The sequence below is a fragment of the Phocoena sinus genome, chromosome 11 (genome assembly GCF_008692025.1).
Source record: "Phocoena sinus isolate mPhoSin1 chromosome 11, mPhoSin1.pri, whole genome shotgun sequence".
NCBI classification, from domain to species: Eukaryota; Metazoa; Chordata; class Mammalia; order Artiodactyla; family Phocoenidae; genus Phocoena; species Phocoena sinus.
The window spans coordinates 31,100,502-31,115,300 of record NC_045773.1 but is presented as its reverse complement, the minus strand read 5'-3'; the positions used below and the strand labels follow the sequence as shown (position 1 = coordinate 31,115,300).

At 40.5% G+C, this 14,799-nt stretch overlaps 1 protein-coding gene across 10 annotated transcripts in view; it reads left to right on the top strand.

Annotated features, from left to right (window-relative positions):
• The window catches only part of PXK (PX domain containing serine/threonine kinase like), a 76,661-nt gene that overhangs the window by 35,197 nt on the left and 26,665 nt on the right, over positions 1 to 14,799 (top strand). For 8 of the 10 annotated variants that reach the window (XM_032647479.1, XM_032647478.1, XM_032647476.1 and 5 more), the window contains exons 4-8: positions 423 to 609; positions 9,597 to 9,674; positions 10,184 to 10,257; positions 10,980 to 11,054; positions 13,993 to 14,097. In XM_032647479.1, the coding sequence (XP_032503370.1) occupies positions 423 to 609; positions 9,597 to 9,674; positions 10,184 to 10,257; positions 10,980 to 11,054; positions 13,993 to 14,097 (519 nt within the window). Of the gene's footprint in view, positions 1 to 422; positions 610 to 967; positions 1,088 to 1,515; positions 5,512 to 9,596; positions 9,675 to 10,183; positions 10,258 to 10,979; positions 11,055 to 13,992; positions 14,098 to 14,799 lie in introns of those variants that run through there. The other 2 variants (XM_032647482.1, XM_032647483.1) reach the window with 2 other exon arrangements.

Below are 14,799 nucleotides of genomic sequence, written 5' to 3'. Positions count from 1 at the left end.
GAAAAATCAAGACATAACAATGTGAACATTCCCCTATTCCAGAAGATCGGCCGAAAGAGTTGAATGTGGCTGCCTCTGGGGAGTGGGGAATGGATATGTCACCTGTTGAGGGAGGGTAGTAGGAGCACTGTGGGACTGCTAGTAATAATAAAAAAAGAACTATTTGACTCTTGAAATTATGTTCATGTATATGTTTGATAAAAAGAAAACCACATTACAAAATTAAGTTTTAAAGTTGCTACACTGAATAAAGCATTTTATCAATTCTCAGTTGTTACAGTTTTTCACATTTTTATAGTTTGACAAATTAGGATGCATCCTAAAATACCTTAGACCTAATGAAATATGATGGCTCAGGATTCTGATAATGTATCTTATTTGGGGATGACATGAGTATAATACTTTTTTTTTTTTAATTAAAGATTGCAGGCCTAAGTCTACCTCTTCCTCCCAAAAAATTGATTGGTAACATGGATCGTGAGTTCATAGCTGAGAGGCAGAAAGGTCTTCAGAACTATCTCAACGTTATCACCACAAATCATATCTTGTCTAATTGTGAGCTGGTTAAGAAGTTTTTAGATCCAAACAACTATTCTGCAAGCTATACTGGTAAGTAGAGGGATCTATGAGCTACAGTCCCGGGACAAAAGAGGCGCTTTTCTTTGCTGGAGATAATATACGTGGGAGAAATTCTCCTTCCAAATGGGGAGATGTGTACATCTGTTATAGGGTGTTATTCATTTACTAATAATTACCTGATTGTATTTTTACCATAGATATATAAGAAGAACATTGTTCTAAAATGTTTGTGATGTCTGTTTAGAAAAATATGGAGGAGAACTTATTGTCTGTGTACAGAGTCTTGTCTTTATTATCTTCCCTGACAAAACAGAGAGTAAATAGTCCACAATAATCTATACAGTAATCTCAATTTGATTTGTATTTGGCTCTGTTTTTGTGTTTACAGTATATACTATGCCTGGTTTTCCTGGGAATTACTTTAAACACAACAGTGATCCAGAAGTGTTCTTTCTGTGTCTTCCCCGTTGCTTGCTGAAATCCACTCTGTGCAAAGCCTAAAGAAGAGGTAGTTCTCTTCCAAACCTTCCCTGGGTCAGGGTGGCAGCCAGGGGCCTGAGTTGGAAAGGGTGCCAGTCACACACAAAGCTAGCATCAGTAATGTAAGCCCGTTGTCAGCAGAATGAGTGATTAAATATTTAATACACTCTGGCGTGGCCTTGAAGAGACCAATAGAAACTGTTGTAGAACTGAACCAGTGACTAGAATTCAACTGGTATTTTAAAACTAAACCATGCTTAGAGTCTAAGTGGAACTCTGGGTATTATTAATAAGCTGATTTCCTTGCTAAGAGAATAGATTGTTTACAGGCTACATTTTAGGTCCTCAGAACGCTGCTTTTGAAGTAATTGGAGGGAGACACTTTTATTTCTGCGTCAGATAGAGGGGCTACTTTTGAAGTAATTGGAGGGAGACACTTTTTTTTTTTTTTTACAGTACGCAGGCCTCGCACTGTTGTGGCGTCTCCCGTTGCAGAGCACAGGCTCCGGACGCGCAGGCCCAGCGGCCGTGGCTCACGGGCCCAGCCGCTCCGCGGCATGTGGGATCTTCCCGGACCGGGATACGAACCCGTGTCCTCTGCATCGGCAGGCAGACTCTCAACCACTGCGCCACCAGGGAAGCCCCGGGAGACACTTTTATTTCTGTGTCAGATAGAGGGAAATAGAGGACTACTTGTCAGGCACCAAACTTTTCTGCATAATATAATCCACCTGGGGAGCTTTAAAAAATCCTGATGCCCAGGCTGCATTCATGCCAGTTAAATCAGAATATCTGTGGATTGGATTCCTAATTTGTAAAGCTTCCCTAGAGATTCTAATTGCCACCGAGTTTGAAAACCACAGTTAGAACTTGCTACTTGCAGTGTGGTCCTCTGACAGCAGCACTGGGAGCTTGTCAGTAATGCAGGATTTAGGCCCCAGCCTAAACCTAGGATCAGGATGTGGTTTTAACAAGGTTGCCATGTGGTTTGCATGCATATTTAAAGTTTGAGAAGCCTTGTCCTAGAACGTACCTGCCATCTTCTAATGGAAGTGCCTGTAAGAAAAATGCGTTTCTAGAATGCAATCAAGTGAAGGAAAGTTAATTTCAAACTCACATTTACTGTAAGTAACAATGAATTGTTACAAGGCTTGCATCCTTCCCCCACTTGTTTCTCGGTTCACGTAGGAGAAAAGGGGCTCCCAGGACAGCTTGCATTCTTTCAGAGTAGATCTCGCTTGGCTTTCAATTCACCATGCTTTATTTACCTCACTTGTTCTCAGAATTATCAGATCATGGGCCTTCTGGATTGACTTTTTTTTTTTTTTTAATTTATTTATTTTTGGCTGAGTTGGGTCTTCGTTGCGGTGCGCAGGCTTCTCATTGTGGTGGCTTCTCTTGTTGCGGAGCACGGGCTCCAGGCATGTGGGCTTCAGTAGTTGTGGCATGCGGGCTCAGTAGTTGTGGCTCGCGGGCCCTAGAGCTCAGGCTCAATAGTTGTGGTGCACAGGCCTAGTTGCTCCATGGCATGTGGGATCTTCCCGAAGCAGGGCTCGAACCTGTGTCGCCTGCATTGGCAGGTGGATTCTTAACCACTGCGCCACCAGGGAAGTCCCTGGATTGACTTTTATCAAATCAGTCCCAACCCAGCCCTCTTCATTGGTTTGTCCACATTTTTTCCTGAGGGTGTCTGCTAATGTTCTCCTAGGGCAAGTGTCAAGGTGTAGTGCACACATGATGATGCCATCCATTCCATAAACCTTGACTGTCTGCTCTGCCTATGCCATGTGCTGGGTGCAAGGCTGGGTGTTGGGGTGCAGGTGTGAAGAAGATGTGCTTCCTGTTCTCAGGGAGCTTATACCGGAAGTACCTTGAGTTGCCGGGGGTCAGAGCTAGCAGGGATCTTGGAGCAGACGTATCAAAACTAACCCTCCCGTTTTATTTTTTAGTGTTATTTTTTGTTGTTGTTTTCCTTCCGGTTTTATTGAGATATAATTGATACACAGCACTGTATAAGTTTAAGGTGTACAGCATAATGATTTGACTTACATACATTGTGAAATGATTATCACAGTAAGTTTAGTGAACATCTCTCATCTCATACAGATGCAAAATTAAATAGAAAAAATTTTTTTCCTTGTGATGAGAACTCTTAGGATCTACTCTCTTGTTAAATTTCATATATAACGTACAGCATTGTTAATTATATTTATCATGTTGTGTATTACATCCCTAGTACTTATTTATCTTATAAGTGGAAGTTTGTATCTTTTGGCCACCTTCATTCAATTCCCCATCCCCCTATCCCCTAGCCCCCACCTCTGGTAACCACAAATCTGATCTCTTTTTCTATGAGTTTGTTTGTTTTTGAAGAATAATTGACATACAACACTATGTTAGTTCCTGCTGTGATTTGATGTTTCTATACATTTCAAAATAATCATCATGAAAAGTTGATGATGTCAACTTATGATATGTCACCATACAAAGATATTACTTAGTTATTGACTGTATCCATCCATGTGGTTGCAAATTTCATTCTTTTTTGTGGCTGATTAATATTCCATTGTGACTCTTAGATTGCTTCCATATCTTGGCTATTGTAAATAATGCCACAATGAACATGGGGGTGCATATATTTTTTTCTAATTTTCATTTTCATTTTCTTCTGATATATACCCAGGAGTGGAATTGCTGAATCATATGGTAGTTCTTTTAAGTTTTAAGTTTTTGAGGAACCTCCATATCATTTTCCATAGTGGCTGCACCACGTTACATTCTCACCAGCAGTGCACAAGGGTTCTCTTTTCTCCACATCTTTACCAACACTTGTTTTTTATTTGTGGTCTTTTTGATGATAGCCCTTCTGATGGGTATGAGGTGATACCTCATTGTGGTTTTGATTTGCATTTCCGTGACGGTTAGTAGTGTTGAGCATCTTTTCATATGCCTGTTGGCCATCTGTATGTTGTCTTTGGAAAAATGTCTATTCAAGTACTCTGCCCATTTTTTAATAGGGTTGTTTGGTTTTTTGATGTTGAGTTGTATGAGTTCTTTGTATATTTTGGATATTAACCACTTGTCAGCCATATTTTTTGCAAATATGTTCTCCCATTCAGTAGATGGTCTTTTTGTTTTGTTCATGGTTTCCTTCGCTGTGCAAAAGCTTTTAAGTTTGATTAGGTCCCATTTGTTGGTTTTTGCTTTCTGTTTTTCCCTTGCCTGAGGAGACATATCCAAAAAAATATCGCTAAGACCAGTGTCAAAGAGCTTACCACTATGTTTTCTTCTAGGAGTTTTATGGTTTTAGGTCTTATGTTTACATCTTTAATCCATTTTTTAGTTTATTTTTGTATATGATGTGAGAGAGTAGCCAGTTTGGTTCTATTGCATGTAGTTGTCTAGTTTTCCCAGTACCATTTATTGAAGAGGCTGCCTTTTCTCCATAGTGTATTCTGGCCTCCTTTGTCGTGGATTAACTGCTCATAGAAGTATGGGTTCATTTCTGGGTTCTTTATTCTGTTCCTTTGTTCTCTGTATATGCATGTGCATGTGTGCACGTGCATGTCAATACCATACTGTTCTGATTATTGTAACTCTGTAGTATACTTTGAAATTAGGAGCATGATACTTCCAGCTTGTTCTTCTTTCTCAAGATTTTTTTGGCTATTCAAGATCTTTTGTGAAACACAAAACCTGCCCTCAACAAAACCTGCATTTTGTTTCCATACAAATTTAGAATTATTTCTTCTAGCTCTGTGAAAAATGCCAGTGGTATTTGATAGGGATTGCACTGAATCTGTAGATTGCCTTGGGTAGTACAGTCATTTTAGCAATACTAATTCTTCCAATCCATGAACATGGTATATCTTTCCATCTGTTTGTGTCCTCTTCAGTTTCTTTCATTAGGGTCTTAGCGTTTACGAAGTACAGGTCTTTTACCTCTTTAGTTGGACTTATTCCTAGGTATTTTATTCTTTTTGATGTGATTGTAAATGGAATCGTTTTCTTACTTTTTCTTTCTGATAGTGTGTTGTTAGTATACAGAAATGCAACCAGCTTCTGTATATTAATTTTGTATCCTGCAACTTTACCGAACTCATTGATGAGTTCCAGGAGAACCCTCTCGTTTTATACATGAGTGGCCCCCCCAAGAAGGGCCTTACCTAGGGTTGCACATTTGTATGATTGTACAAGTGTCCAGTGTCTGAATGTTTCCCAGTTGAAATGCTCCTCAACCCCTGGAAGGTTGTCTGATCCCTGTATTTCCTTCTATTGTACCTCTCTCACATGCTGCTCTTGTCCTGATTTTTCCCCTCTCCCAGCATGGCAGACAGTCAGGAGTCCAAAGCAGATGTGGGCAGGAGTATAAGAAAATTGTCAGAGATTCCTGCCAGAACTCAAATGCTCAAGAAGCTGCTGCTATTTAGAGGGCACAGTCCTGATGAAAAAGTAAGGGATGGATGCTGTTTTCAGAGAAGTGCTGATTTATTTCCCCCTTTGCATGAAATGTCAGAACTTGTCTTTCCTGACAGAACTTGTCTATGCTGACTCACCAGCAGCCTCAGGAAAGGGAAACCCAGGCCACCTCCTCCACACCATCTTAACTGAGCCATTCCCCGAAAAGCCAGACAGACTTATTCAGGTTTCCCAAAACTTACAGCGTGGCTCCCTGCACACCTCAAACTTCTGGCACTTCCCTAAGCAGAGCCAGTTTCCCTTTAATGTGGATAACGTCTCTACCTCTCATCAGTTTCGAAATGGTCTGTGCTCACCACCCAGCTTCACTGCAGCAGGATTTGAGTTCTGCATTCAAATGTGGCCAAAATCACCATGCTCACATTCCTGCCTATTGCTCTGACTGAGCCTGAAGGTGCTTTGTTGGAGGGGAACTGTTGATAACACCCGTTCCCCAGGGGATGGGTGACTAGGAGCTCGGAGGACATCAGCAGCTGCCTCCTCTCCTCCCTGGGTCCCCAGCTTGGGATTGCTGGTCTCTTTTTTCTTTTTCTTATGTTTTCCTTATGACCAAATTCACAGAAGGGAAACAGGTCCTTGGTGCTTTGTTGAGGGCAGGTTTTGGGGTGTTCATTTGAATTAGAAAGTCTAATTGAGGGCCAGCTACTGTACAGGGAAAACAGGTGTCTCCTGGTCATGAGGGGTTTGTGTTGGGAAACATGCATGCACGCCCACACACACCACCTTATTCATCTTGTCAGCAAGGTGCTTCACTGCACTGTAGCCGTCTTTCCCCGGTAAACGACTCTGTAAGGAAGCTTTTAATGTCCACGCAGAAGTCACTTGGACCAGAAATCAAGAGGCCTGCATCCTGGTCCCAGCTTTGTTATTAGCAGCATCTCCACTCTGTAGGCCTTGAGGTCCCAACCTATAACACAGGAGGTGGGGGTCGGGACAGTGGACCAGGTAGTGTCAAAGCTCTCTTCTAGTCCTAAAAACCCAGGAATCCTATGAAGAGGTCAGATAGTAGAGGACTCCAAGATGAAGGGAAGGAGGGAGTGAGAGAGGGATTGGGCAGCAGGGGAGGGTGGGAGGGAAGATGAGGTTATATTCAGAACAAGAGCAGGATGCTTCAGAGAGGCTGGAGGCCCACATCCGCTTTGCAGGCCGCTGCAGTATCACATGCTGTAGTAGTTTGGGGGATCTGGAGCCCAGCTGTGGGATTGGAGGAGTCAGTGTTTATTCCCTTTAGCCATCCCACGGGGCTGGGATCTAGGACGTCAAAGGCTGCACACAGTGGGGGCAGCTGGTACGTTCTGAGCTGAGAAGTCTGAGCTCTGAGGGAAGCACAGGATGGACTTGAAGGCATCGCTCTGCATTTCCTGTCTGGGGCTTGTTTATCAGCAACTACTGAGCATGCAGCTTTTCCCATGTGTCAGTGCTAGAGAAATGGAGGGCAAATGCCTTCCTTTTCATGGATTTCATGTTCTAATGGGAGAGAGTGTCCACATCCATTGAACATGTATTGAACCCTTAGTTCTTACTTCATCAACTATTTATTGAGTACCTACTATGTGCCAGGTGCTACGAATATAGCACCGAGGAATGAATAGTCTCCTAATCCCATGCCCACCCTATGGCACTTCTGCAGGGAGATTGATAGGTGAAGACTGTGGCAGGTTAAAAACATGGCAGCACCTTGAGGGTGGGGGTCAGGGTGCAGATGATCCAGATCTGAAGATGGAGGAAGGCTTCCCAGAAGAGGTGATACCTACATAGAGATCTGTGGGGTGAGTAGAAGTTAGCCAGGCCAAGAGGCAAGGGCCAGTGCTCCCAGAGAGAAAGAAGTATTTTCGTATGGCTGTGGGCTCTGCCCTGTTAAGTTATTTCTTTCCAGCCAGAGTTCACAGTCTAGTGGAAGACAGTAGCCCTAATGTGAGACAGGATCCCAAAGAAGAGGGACACGTGTAGCACCGAAGTGTGCAGAGGAGGGAAGAAGGGAGGGAGTCCTGGCTAGGGGAGCAGCAAATTTGGGCTAAGCCTCAAAGGATAGATGGGTAGAAATAGAAAATGCCAAGGGGTGGAGGTAGACCAGTCTTCAGGGGCCTTGGCAGGCAAATCTTAGTGAAAAGAGTGTGAGGCTCATACACTGTGGGGGGTAGAGACAGAAGGGTAAGGTAGAGCCAGAGCTAGAAGCTTGGTCTTGATTTGGGAAGGAAATGGGGCCCCAGTAAAGGCTTCTTAGCAGAGGAGTAGTTGTTTAGGTTTGAAGTGTGTTACCTGAACCTGGGGAGAGAAGGGATTAATATCAGGAGCATGGTAGTCCTGTGATTTATTGACAATAAATCATAGTTCAGAGGAAAGAAAATGTCCTGTCTACGATTCCCTGACCCCAAAGGTAAAAAAAGCTATTTTCTAGTCCTTAATTTGCCAGTAACAAATCTACCATATTCCACTTGCTCACAGCTGTTTCCCCCATTCCTAAAACAATGTATAATATATAGTAGCGTACAGTAAACATGGTGGAATAATGATATTGTGGGGAATTATGAGTCACTGTTAGTTTTGAACCAATTGTCCTTTACAGTCTCTGAGAATGACATTGTATCCCATTTAGAAAATTATTTTTCATAATCCTCAAAGTTGTTATGATTTTCACGTAAAAGAATATCTTTTTAAGTGGTTTATGTTCAAGTTATTTTGGAAATACTAAAAGCATTTTATATCCGCATTACTTATAGAGGAGGTTCAGAGTTCCCAGTGTCGGTTATAAAAATTCATCTGCTTCTGCCACTCCGAAAATCTCCAAATGCGTTCTCACATTGGAGTAGTTAAAACAAATGTAAATGGAGTCTGTTCTGTGTCTATCCTCTCATGTTCTCTTTTGTGTGGACAACACTGACACTTTACATATTGAGTCAGTAAGATTGTTTTCTTCCCCAAACTTCCATTCATAATGTACTGTAAAATATATCAAAATGGTATTGTTTGCCTAGCTCTCGGCATAGTTAATTCCAGACTAGGTCATTTTGACACATGGAAAACATTTCTGCTAAATCCCTCGTGCCTGGGATGTAACTAATGCTAGGCAGAGGTGCAGTTCCACAGTGAATTTGCAGGATTGCTCTTTGCTTTCAGGGATCCAGTGTGGCTTCATTCACTCACTACATTGAGGGAAAATAGCAAATTATAGATGTTGCTTTTTGCAGGAAATGTAAAAACACAGTTATTCTGATAATTTCTTTATACAGTGAACTTTAAAGAACTTCCTCTTTTCATTGTCTTCTTAGAAGGGGGAAACGTTCTCATGATAAATAAACACAAAGAGAAGGGTGAATTTTTTTCCAGTAAACAGGCATACAGTAATTTCCCACCATAGAACCATATTGTTGCTGTACATGGATGTTTTTCTAAAACACTAGCTTTTATTTCCAGTATGTATATATTTAAGGCTAATCGCTTCTTTGTTGGTGAAAGCTATAATTTCATGAGGAATGAAGGTGGGATAAATATCACTTGGAGCAACACTTAATGCTATTCCAAGCTGAGCTTACAATACGCTTTGAGTTTTGTGCTCGGGTTGTTGTCTGGTGCATATATTGAATTCTTGGGTTAAGCCAACTAGTTTGCATATTTTAGATCTTCCAGTATAAGTAATTATTCCATTAGTAATTACTTTCTTTTCTTTAATAAACCTTTTATTTTGGAATAGTTTTAGATTTACAGAAAAAATGGCAGTGATAGTACAGAGTTTCCATATACCCCTCACCCGTTTTCCCCTAATGTTAACATGTTATGTAAGCATGGCACATTTGTCAAAACTAAGGAATTAGCATTGGTACATTACTCTTAACTATAGTTTTATTCAGATTTCACTAGCTTTCCCATTAATGATCTTATTCTATTCCAGGATCCGATCTAGAATCCCACATTTTATTTAGTCTGTGTTCATTTTTTTATAATTAAGTTTTTCAAGAATGTCATAGACCATAAGAATTTCATTTACAAGAATAGTATCTTAAGCGTATGGCACTTTCCTGATAATGTTTGACTAATGAGTTTCTAAAATATCTTTGCAGAGATTGCCTTACAACAGGTTTCCATGTTCTTCCGATCAGAACCAAAGTGGGAGGTGGTGGAACCACTGAAAGACATAGGTGAGAAACTGGCATGCCCATTTTGTTAAGAAAGATCAGAGAACTGGGTTCTCTGTCATGCTTTCTTATAAGTATCCCAAGAAAGTTTTTAGGCAGGTGAAATGCATAAGAAATGCAGGTGATTTCTTTTTCTTTTTGCCTCCGTACAGTTTTAGGATGCAGTCCTTAACTTTTATTACTTAATGAATCTTGGTTAAAGCTCCATCTGAAGATTTGGATGGTAGTAACTAATAGTTTCAGAACCATCATTCATTCTTGTTTTTTTTCATCATTCATTCTTGTTTTACCCTTTTCACTAAATCTAAACTGAAGTGCTGTTTTCCCTTTTCCATGAGTAGAGTAATTTCTTTGCTTTTTTTTTTTTTTTTAGTTCAGCTTTTACCATGTCAGTATTACCAAATAGTTGTTTAATGGTGCCTATATAGCTTAATTTTTATTAATTACTTGGTCACCAAAACATATCGGTGTAAAATCATGTAGCTATAAACACATCTCTGCTTTTATGACAGGTTGGAGGATAAGGAAGAAATATTTCTTGATGAAGATTAAAAATCAGCCAAAGGAACGGCTAGTGTTAAGCTGGGTAAGCTAGCTTTTTTTGCTTCAGGCTCATTTCAAGGACTTCAGATGGGTTTATGAAAGCAGATATTGACAAGAGAATTACAAAATTGTATTGTGCTCCTGAGTGATGTAAAGGCCTCCTTAGTCACACATCAAAGGAGAGTTATTTTAAGTCACTTTTTTATGCATTTGGTAGTATCGACGTGATTATATTTGATCAACTAGTAAACATTTGGAAAAAATTACAAACAGTTCAAAATAGTTCTCTGTAACCTCTTTAGGGTTGACAGGTGGGCAGTTTGTTTTAAAGAAAATACTTGGGTAATACTTTGTTTTATCTGTCACTTTGAGAGTTCTAGTGATACACTTGATTAATGGAATTAGGTAAGATTACAGTTAAGTCCTAGTATTTGTATGTTTATATGCTGTCTCTCCAGAAAGGCAGTGAGACAGCAAGAAGTAATGTGGTTTTCATCTTTGGTTTACAGTTAGATATTTGGACAGATTAAAAAAAAGGGAAAGACTCGGGAATTCCCTGGTGGTCCAGTGGTTAGGACTCCCACACTTCCATTGCAGGGGGCACAGGCTCAATCCCTGGTCGGGGAACTAAGATCCCGCAAGCCATGTGGCGCTGCCAAAAAAAGAGAGAAAGAAACATGAAAAAAAGAAAAAAGGAGAGACTTAAAAGGAGTTTTTCTTTTGATGACCAAGACAGCACCCTGATATTTCTTCCCATGTTTGCAGGCTGACCTTGGTCCTGACAAGTATCTGTCAGATAAAGATTTTCAGTGTCTAATCAAACTTCTGCCGTCCTGTTTGGTGAGTACAAGTCCTTCTATTATTCTTGGTGCTGATGAGAGATTCACAGTGTTTTCTCATGAGTGACCATGGACAGAAGAGCCGGAAATAGTCTCTAGGCTTGAGAATGGAGAGGTACAGTGGATTTCATTTCAGACTGAGAGCACTCAGGGCTACTCTCATAGATCAGAGGCCATTTAAATGACATTCATGACCTCTAGACAATCCATGACACATGTGACAATGTAAATGTAGTTTTTGTGTTTTAAGCAAATACCAGAATAGGAAAGCAGCCACTTCTCTGAGCCTCTTGTTCTTGGTAAGGACGTTTGTATCAGTGAATTGAAAGAGCCGTTTCCAGCCTGAGAAAACAGAACTGATACAGTTTTAGGTAAACTGGATGAAGGATTCTAATCGAAGGCTTTCAGTGGAAAGAATGTCATGAGTGTATTTCAAAATATATGCAGAAATTTTTAAGGAAAAGAGTAATCTGGCCAGAAAATTGAGTGAGTGTTGATGTTCTTTATCTGTTTTATGCATGAGGATGTGGGACCCTTGAATGAGCACAATTAGTCTGACCTGTCCAGTTGGGTTGGCAAGTTCATTCTTTTTTTTTTTTTTAAGTTTTTCTTTTCTTTGGCTGTGTTGGGTCTTCATTGCTGCACGCGGGCTTTTTCTAGTTGTGGCGAGTGGGGTCTGCCCTTCATTGCAGTGCGCGGGCTTCTCGTGGTGGCTTCTCTTGTTGAGGACCGTGGGCTCTAGGCATGAGGGCTTCAGTAGTTGCGGCACATGGGCTCAGTAGTTGCGGCATGCAGGCTCTAGGGTGCACGGGCTTCAGTAGTTGCAGCTCACAGGCTCTAGAGCGCAGTCTCAGTAGTTGTGGCGCACGGGCTTAGTTGCTCCGTGGCATGTGGGATCTTCCCAGACCAGGCATCAGACCTGTGTCCCCTGCATTGGCAGGGGAATTCTTAACCACTGCGCCACGAGGGAAGTCCTGGCAAGTTCATTCTTGAAGATAGAGTATCTTGTCAGGCTAGCAAAACCAAGCTTTTAATGAGGTGTGATGCCTGGCCAAAAAACAAATGCTGTGGTCTTTGAATTTGATTAGTTGTGTCACACAGGCTGTGAGCACCCAATTCTAAATTTCTTTGAATGGATGTGCTTTTTAAAAAGAAGATAGTGCAGGACTTCTCTGGCGGTCCAGTGGTTAAGACTCCGCACTTCCGCTGCAGGGGGCGTGGGTTCAGTCCCTGGTTGGGGGAACTCAGATCCTGCATGCCATGTGGGGTGGCCAAAACAAACAAACAAACAAAAGTAAATAAATAAATAAATAGATGGTGCATATTAATTACAGAAACTCAGAAAACACAGATAAGCAAAATTAAATAAAACTTGCCCATAATTCCAACCAACCAGAAGTATGAACCAAAATGTCCAGTTGTTACTTTTCTAGAATTTTATATGATTATATTTGAAAAATTATATATTGTTTTAAAACCTGATTTTTTTGTTGTTAATGGTATACCATGAACATCTTTTATTGTTAATAAATATAGTATAATATCATTGTTACTGGCTGCGTTAGAATTATCCTTGGCTCTACCTCAGTTCGCTGAGCTAATCTATTAGACATTTGGATCACTTCTAGTTTTTTGCTTTTATTAAAAAAAAAAGCCATAGTGAACAATTTTGGCTAAACATTTGTACCCTTCCTTAATTATTTTTATAAGATAAATAACTAGAATTAATAAGTAATTGAAGGAGATTTTTTTTGAGACTATATAAATAGCCTGTTTTTATCAAAACCACTAGTTTTAGCATTCATAGAGATTTTCTAATTCCATCATTCCTCTTCTATTTATTAGTTGGCATTCTACTGTAAGGAATAGCTTCCTCTTCTCTCTTCTTTGTCTATTTAAATCAATATGGACTCAAGGACTTTTATTGTATTCATTGGGTTTCATTTTGAGGTGATGAAAATGTTGTAAAATTAGATTGTGTGATAGTTGCACAGTTCTGAGTGTACTGAAAACCATTGAGTTCACTTTATAATGGGATGTGAATTATATTTAATAAAGCCATTAAAATATCAGCAGCAGTCGCTTCGCTGTGATAATCAGGAGAAACTTCATGATTAATTTACTATATTTCCCTGGGCACACCCTTCCATCCCCCGACGCACTCAGTCCCTGCTCATCAAGTCCTTGCACAGCCCAGCTCCCAAGGGTTTAAATGCTCATGGTACTCCTTTGAGCTAATGGACACTAATACCTGAAGCCAATTGGTCCATGTAACCAAAATTCCAGGTCACGTGAGGACTTTTCTTTCAGTCATTAAACAATTTGTCTTACTCCCCACCCCACTTCGTTGACATCCATTGCACACTCCAGTAGAGGGACAGGAAGATTCATGCTAGCTGCCCTGGAAAAGGGCCATAATGCCGAAAGAAGGCTGCTGTTGCTTGTTTCCTGGCTGTTACACTCCCAGGCTTGTCAGTAAACAGCAGTGTGGAATGTTAGGCAAAGCTGTGAGTGAAGACACATTTATCCTGGTTCCCACTTGGCTGTTCTAGGATTTGGCTGTATTTCTTACCAATTTACAGAGGCAGAATATTAAAACCACTGTTCCAAAAATGCAGACTTTCTCTCTCTTGCACCACACTTTTGTCTGAACTGTGAGACTACTCGTACCAAAGCAGACACCTTCACTTGGAGAGCTTAGCTCATCATGTATCCACTTCCTTTTGTCACTATAGTTTACCTTCCTTCTCTCATCTAAAAAATGAATTACTAGTTGACCATGTAATAACTTGAAAATGCCATGTGTTCCGGGAATATTCTGCATTTATGTGCAGTTAAACTATCGAGCTGGTACTTGACTCTGCATAACCAGATCCTGGATCTAAAAGGAGCGTAGATGCTGATGCGGATAAATGTGAATTTCTTTTTTGTTTTGGCAGCACCCTTACATCTATCGTATTACCTTTGCCACAGCTAACGAATCCTCAGCATTGCTAATTAGAATGTTTAATGAAAAAGGAACTTTGAAGGACCTGATCTACAAGGTACTTGTGGTGCAAATTCATGGTCATAAAGAAGTTCTCAAGTCCCTTAAGAACCTGTTATTCATACTTGATCCCTAGGCTTCCAGAAGCTAGGCCCTGAGGATGTAATTTTAATTTTATTTGGAATTAATTTTTATCTTAGCAATAGAAACTACCCAACTTGGCTAAAGAGCATTCCTTTCTCCACATGGGGAAGGTTGAACATTACATGATTATATCCATTACATTGTAGGCTGCTCTTAGGTCCGTTTTAAAGTTTATGACTGACTTAACAAAGCAATGTTGAACTATCTCAATAAAGCTGTAAAAAAAATTAAAAAAAAAATACTGAGAAGCTTTACAAACTCATAGAAAAAGAGAACAGATTTGTGGTCCCCAGAGGTGGGGAGGGGGGTGGTGAGGGGGAAGTGGAAGAAGGCTGTCAAAAGGTATAAACTCACAGCTGTAAGATGAGTAATATAAATAAGTACTAGAGATGTAGTATACAACATGATAACTGTAATTAACACTTCTGTATGTTAAAAAAAAAAAAGCAATACTGAAGAATTCTAACAGTATACAAGACTTTGGCGTCTTCACTGCACTAGAGAAAGGCTGGAACCCAGGTCAGCCTCTTTCTATTAACTGTGCAGACTGCTGTACTTAAGAGCACACATCCTGCCAGCTGGACTCATCTGGTGCCCCCCAGCCTCTTAGCATCCT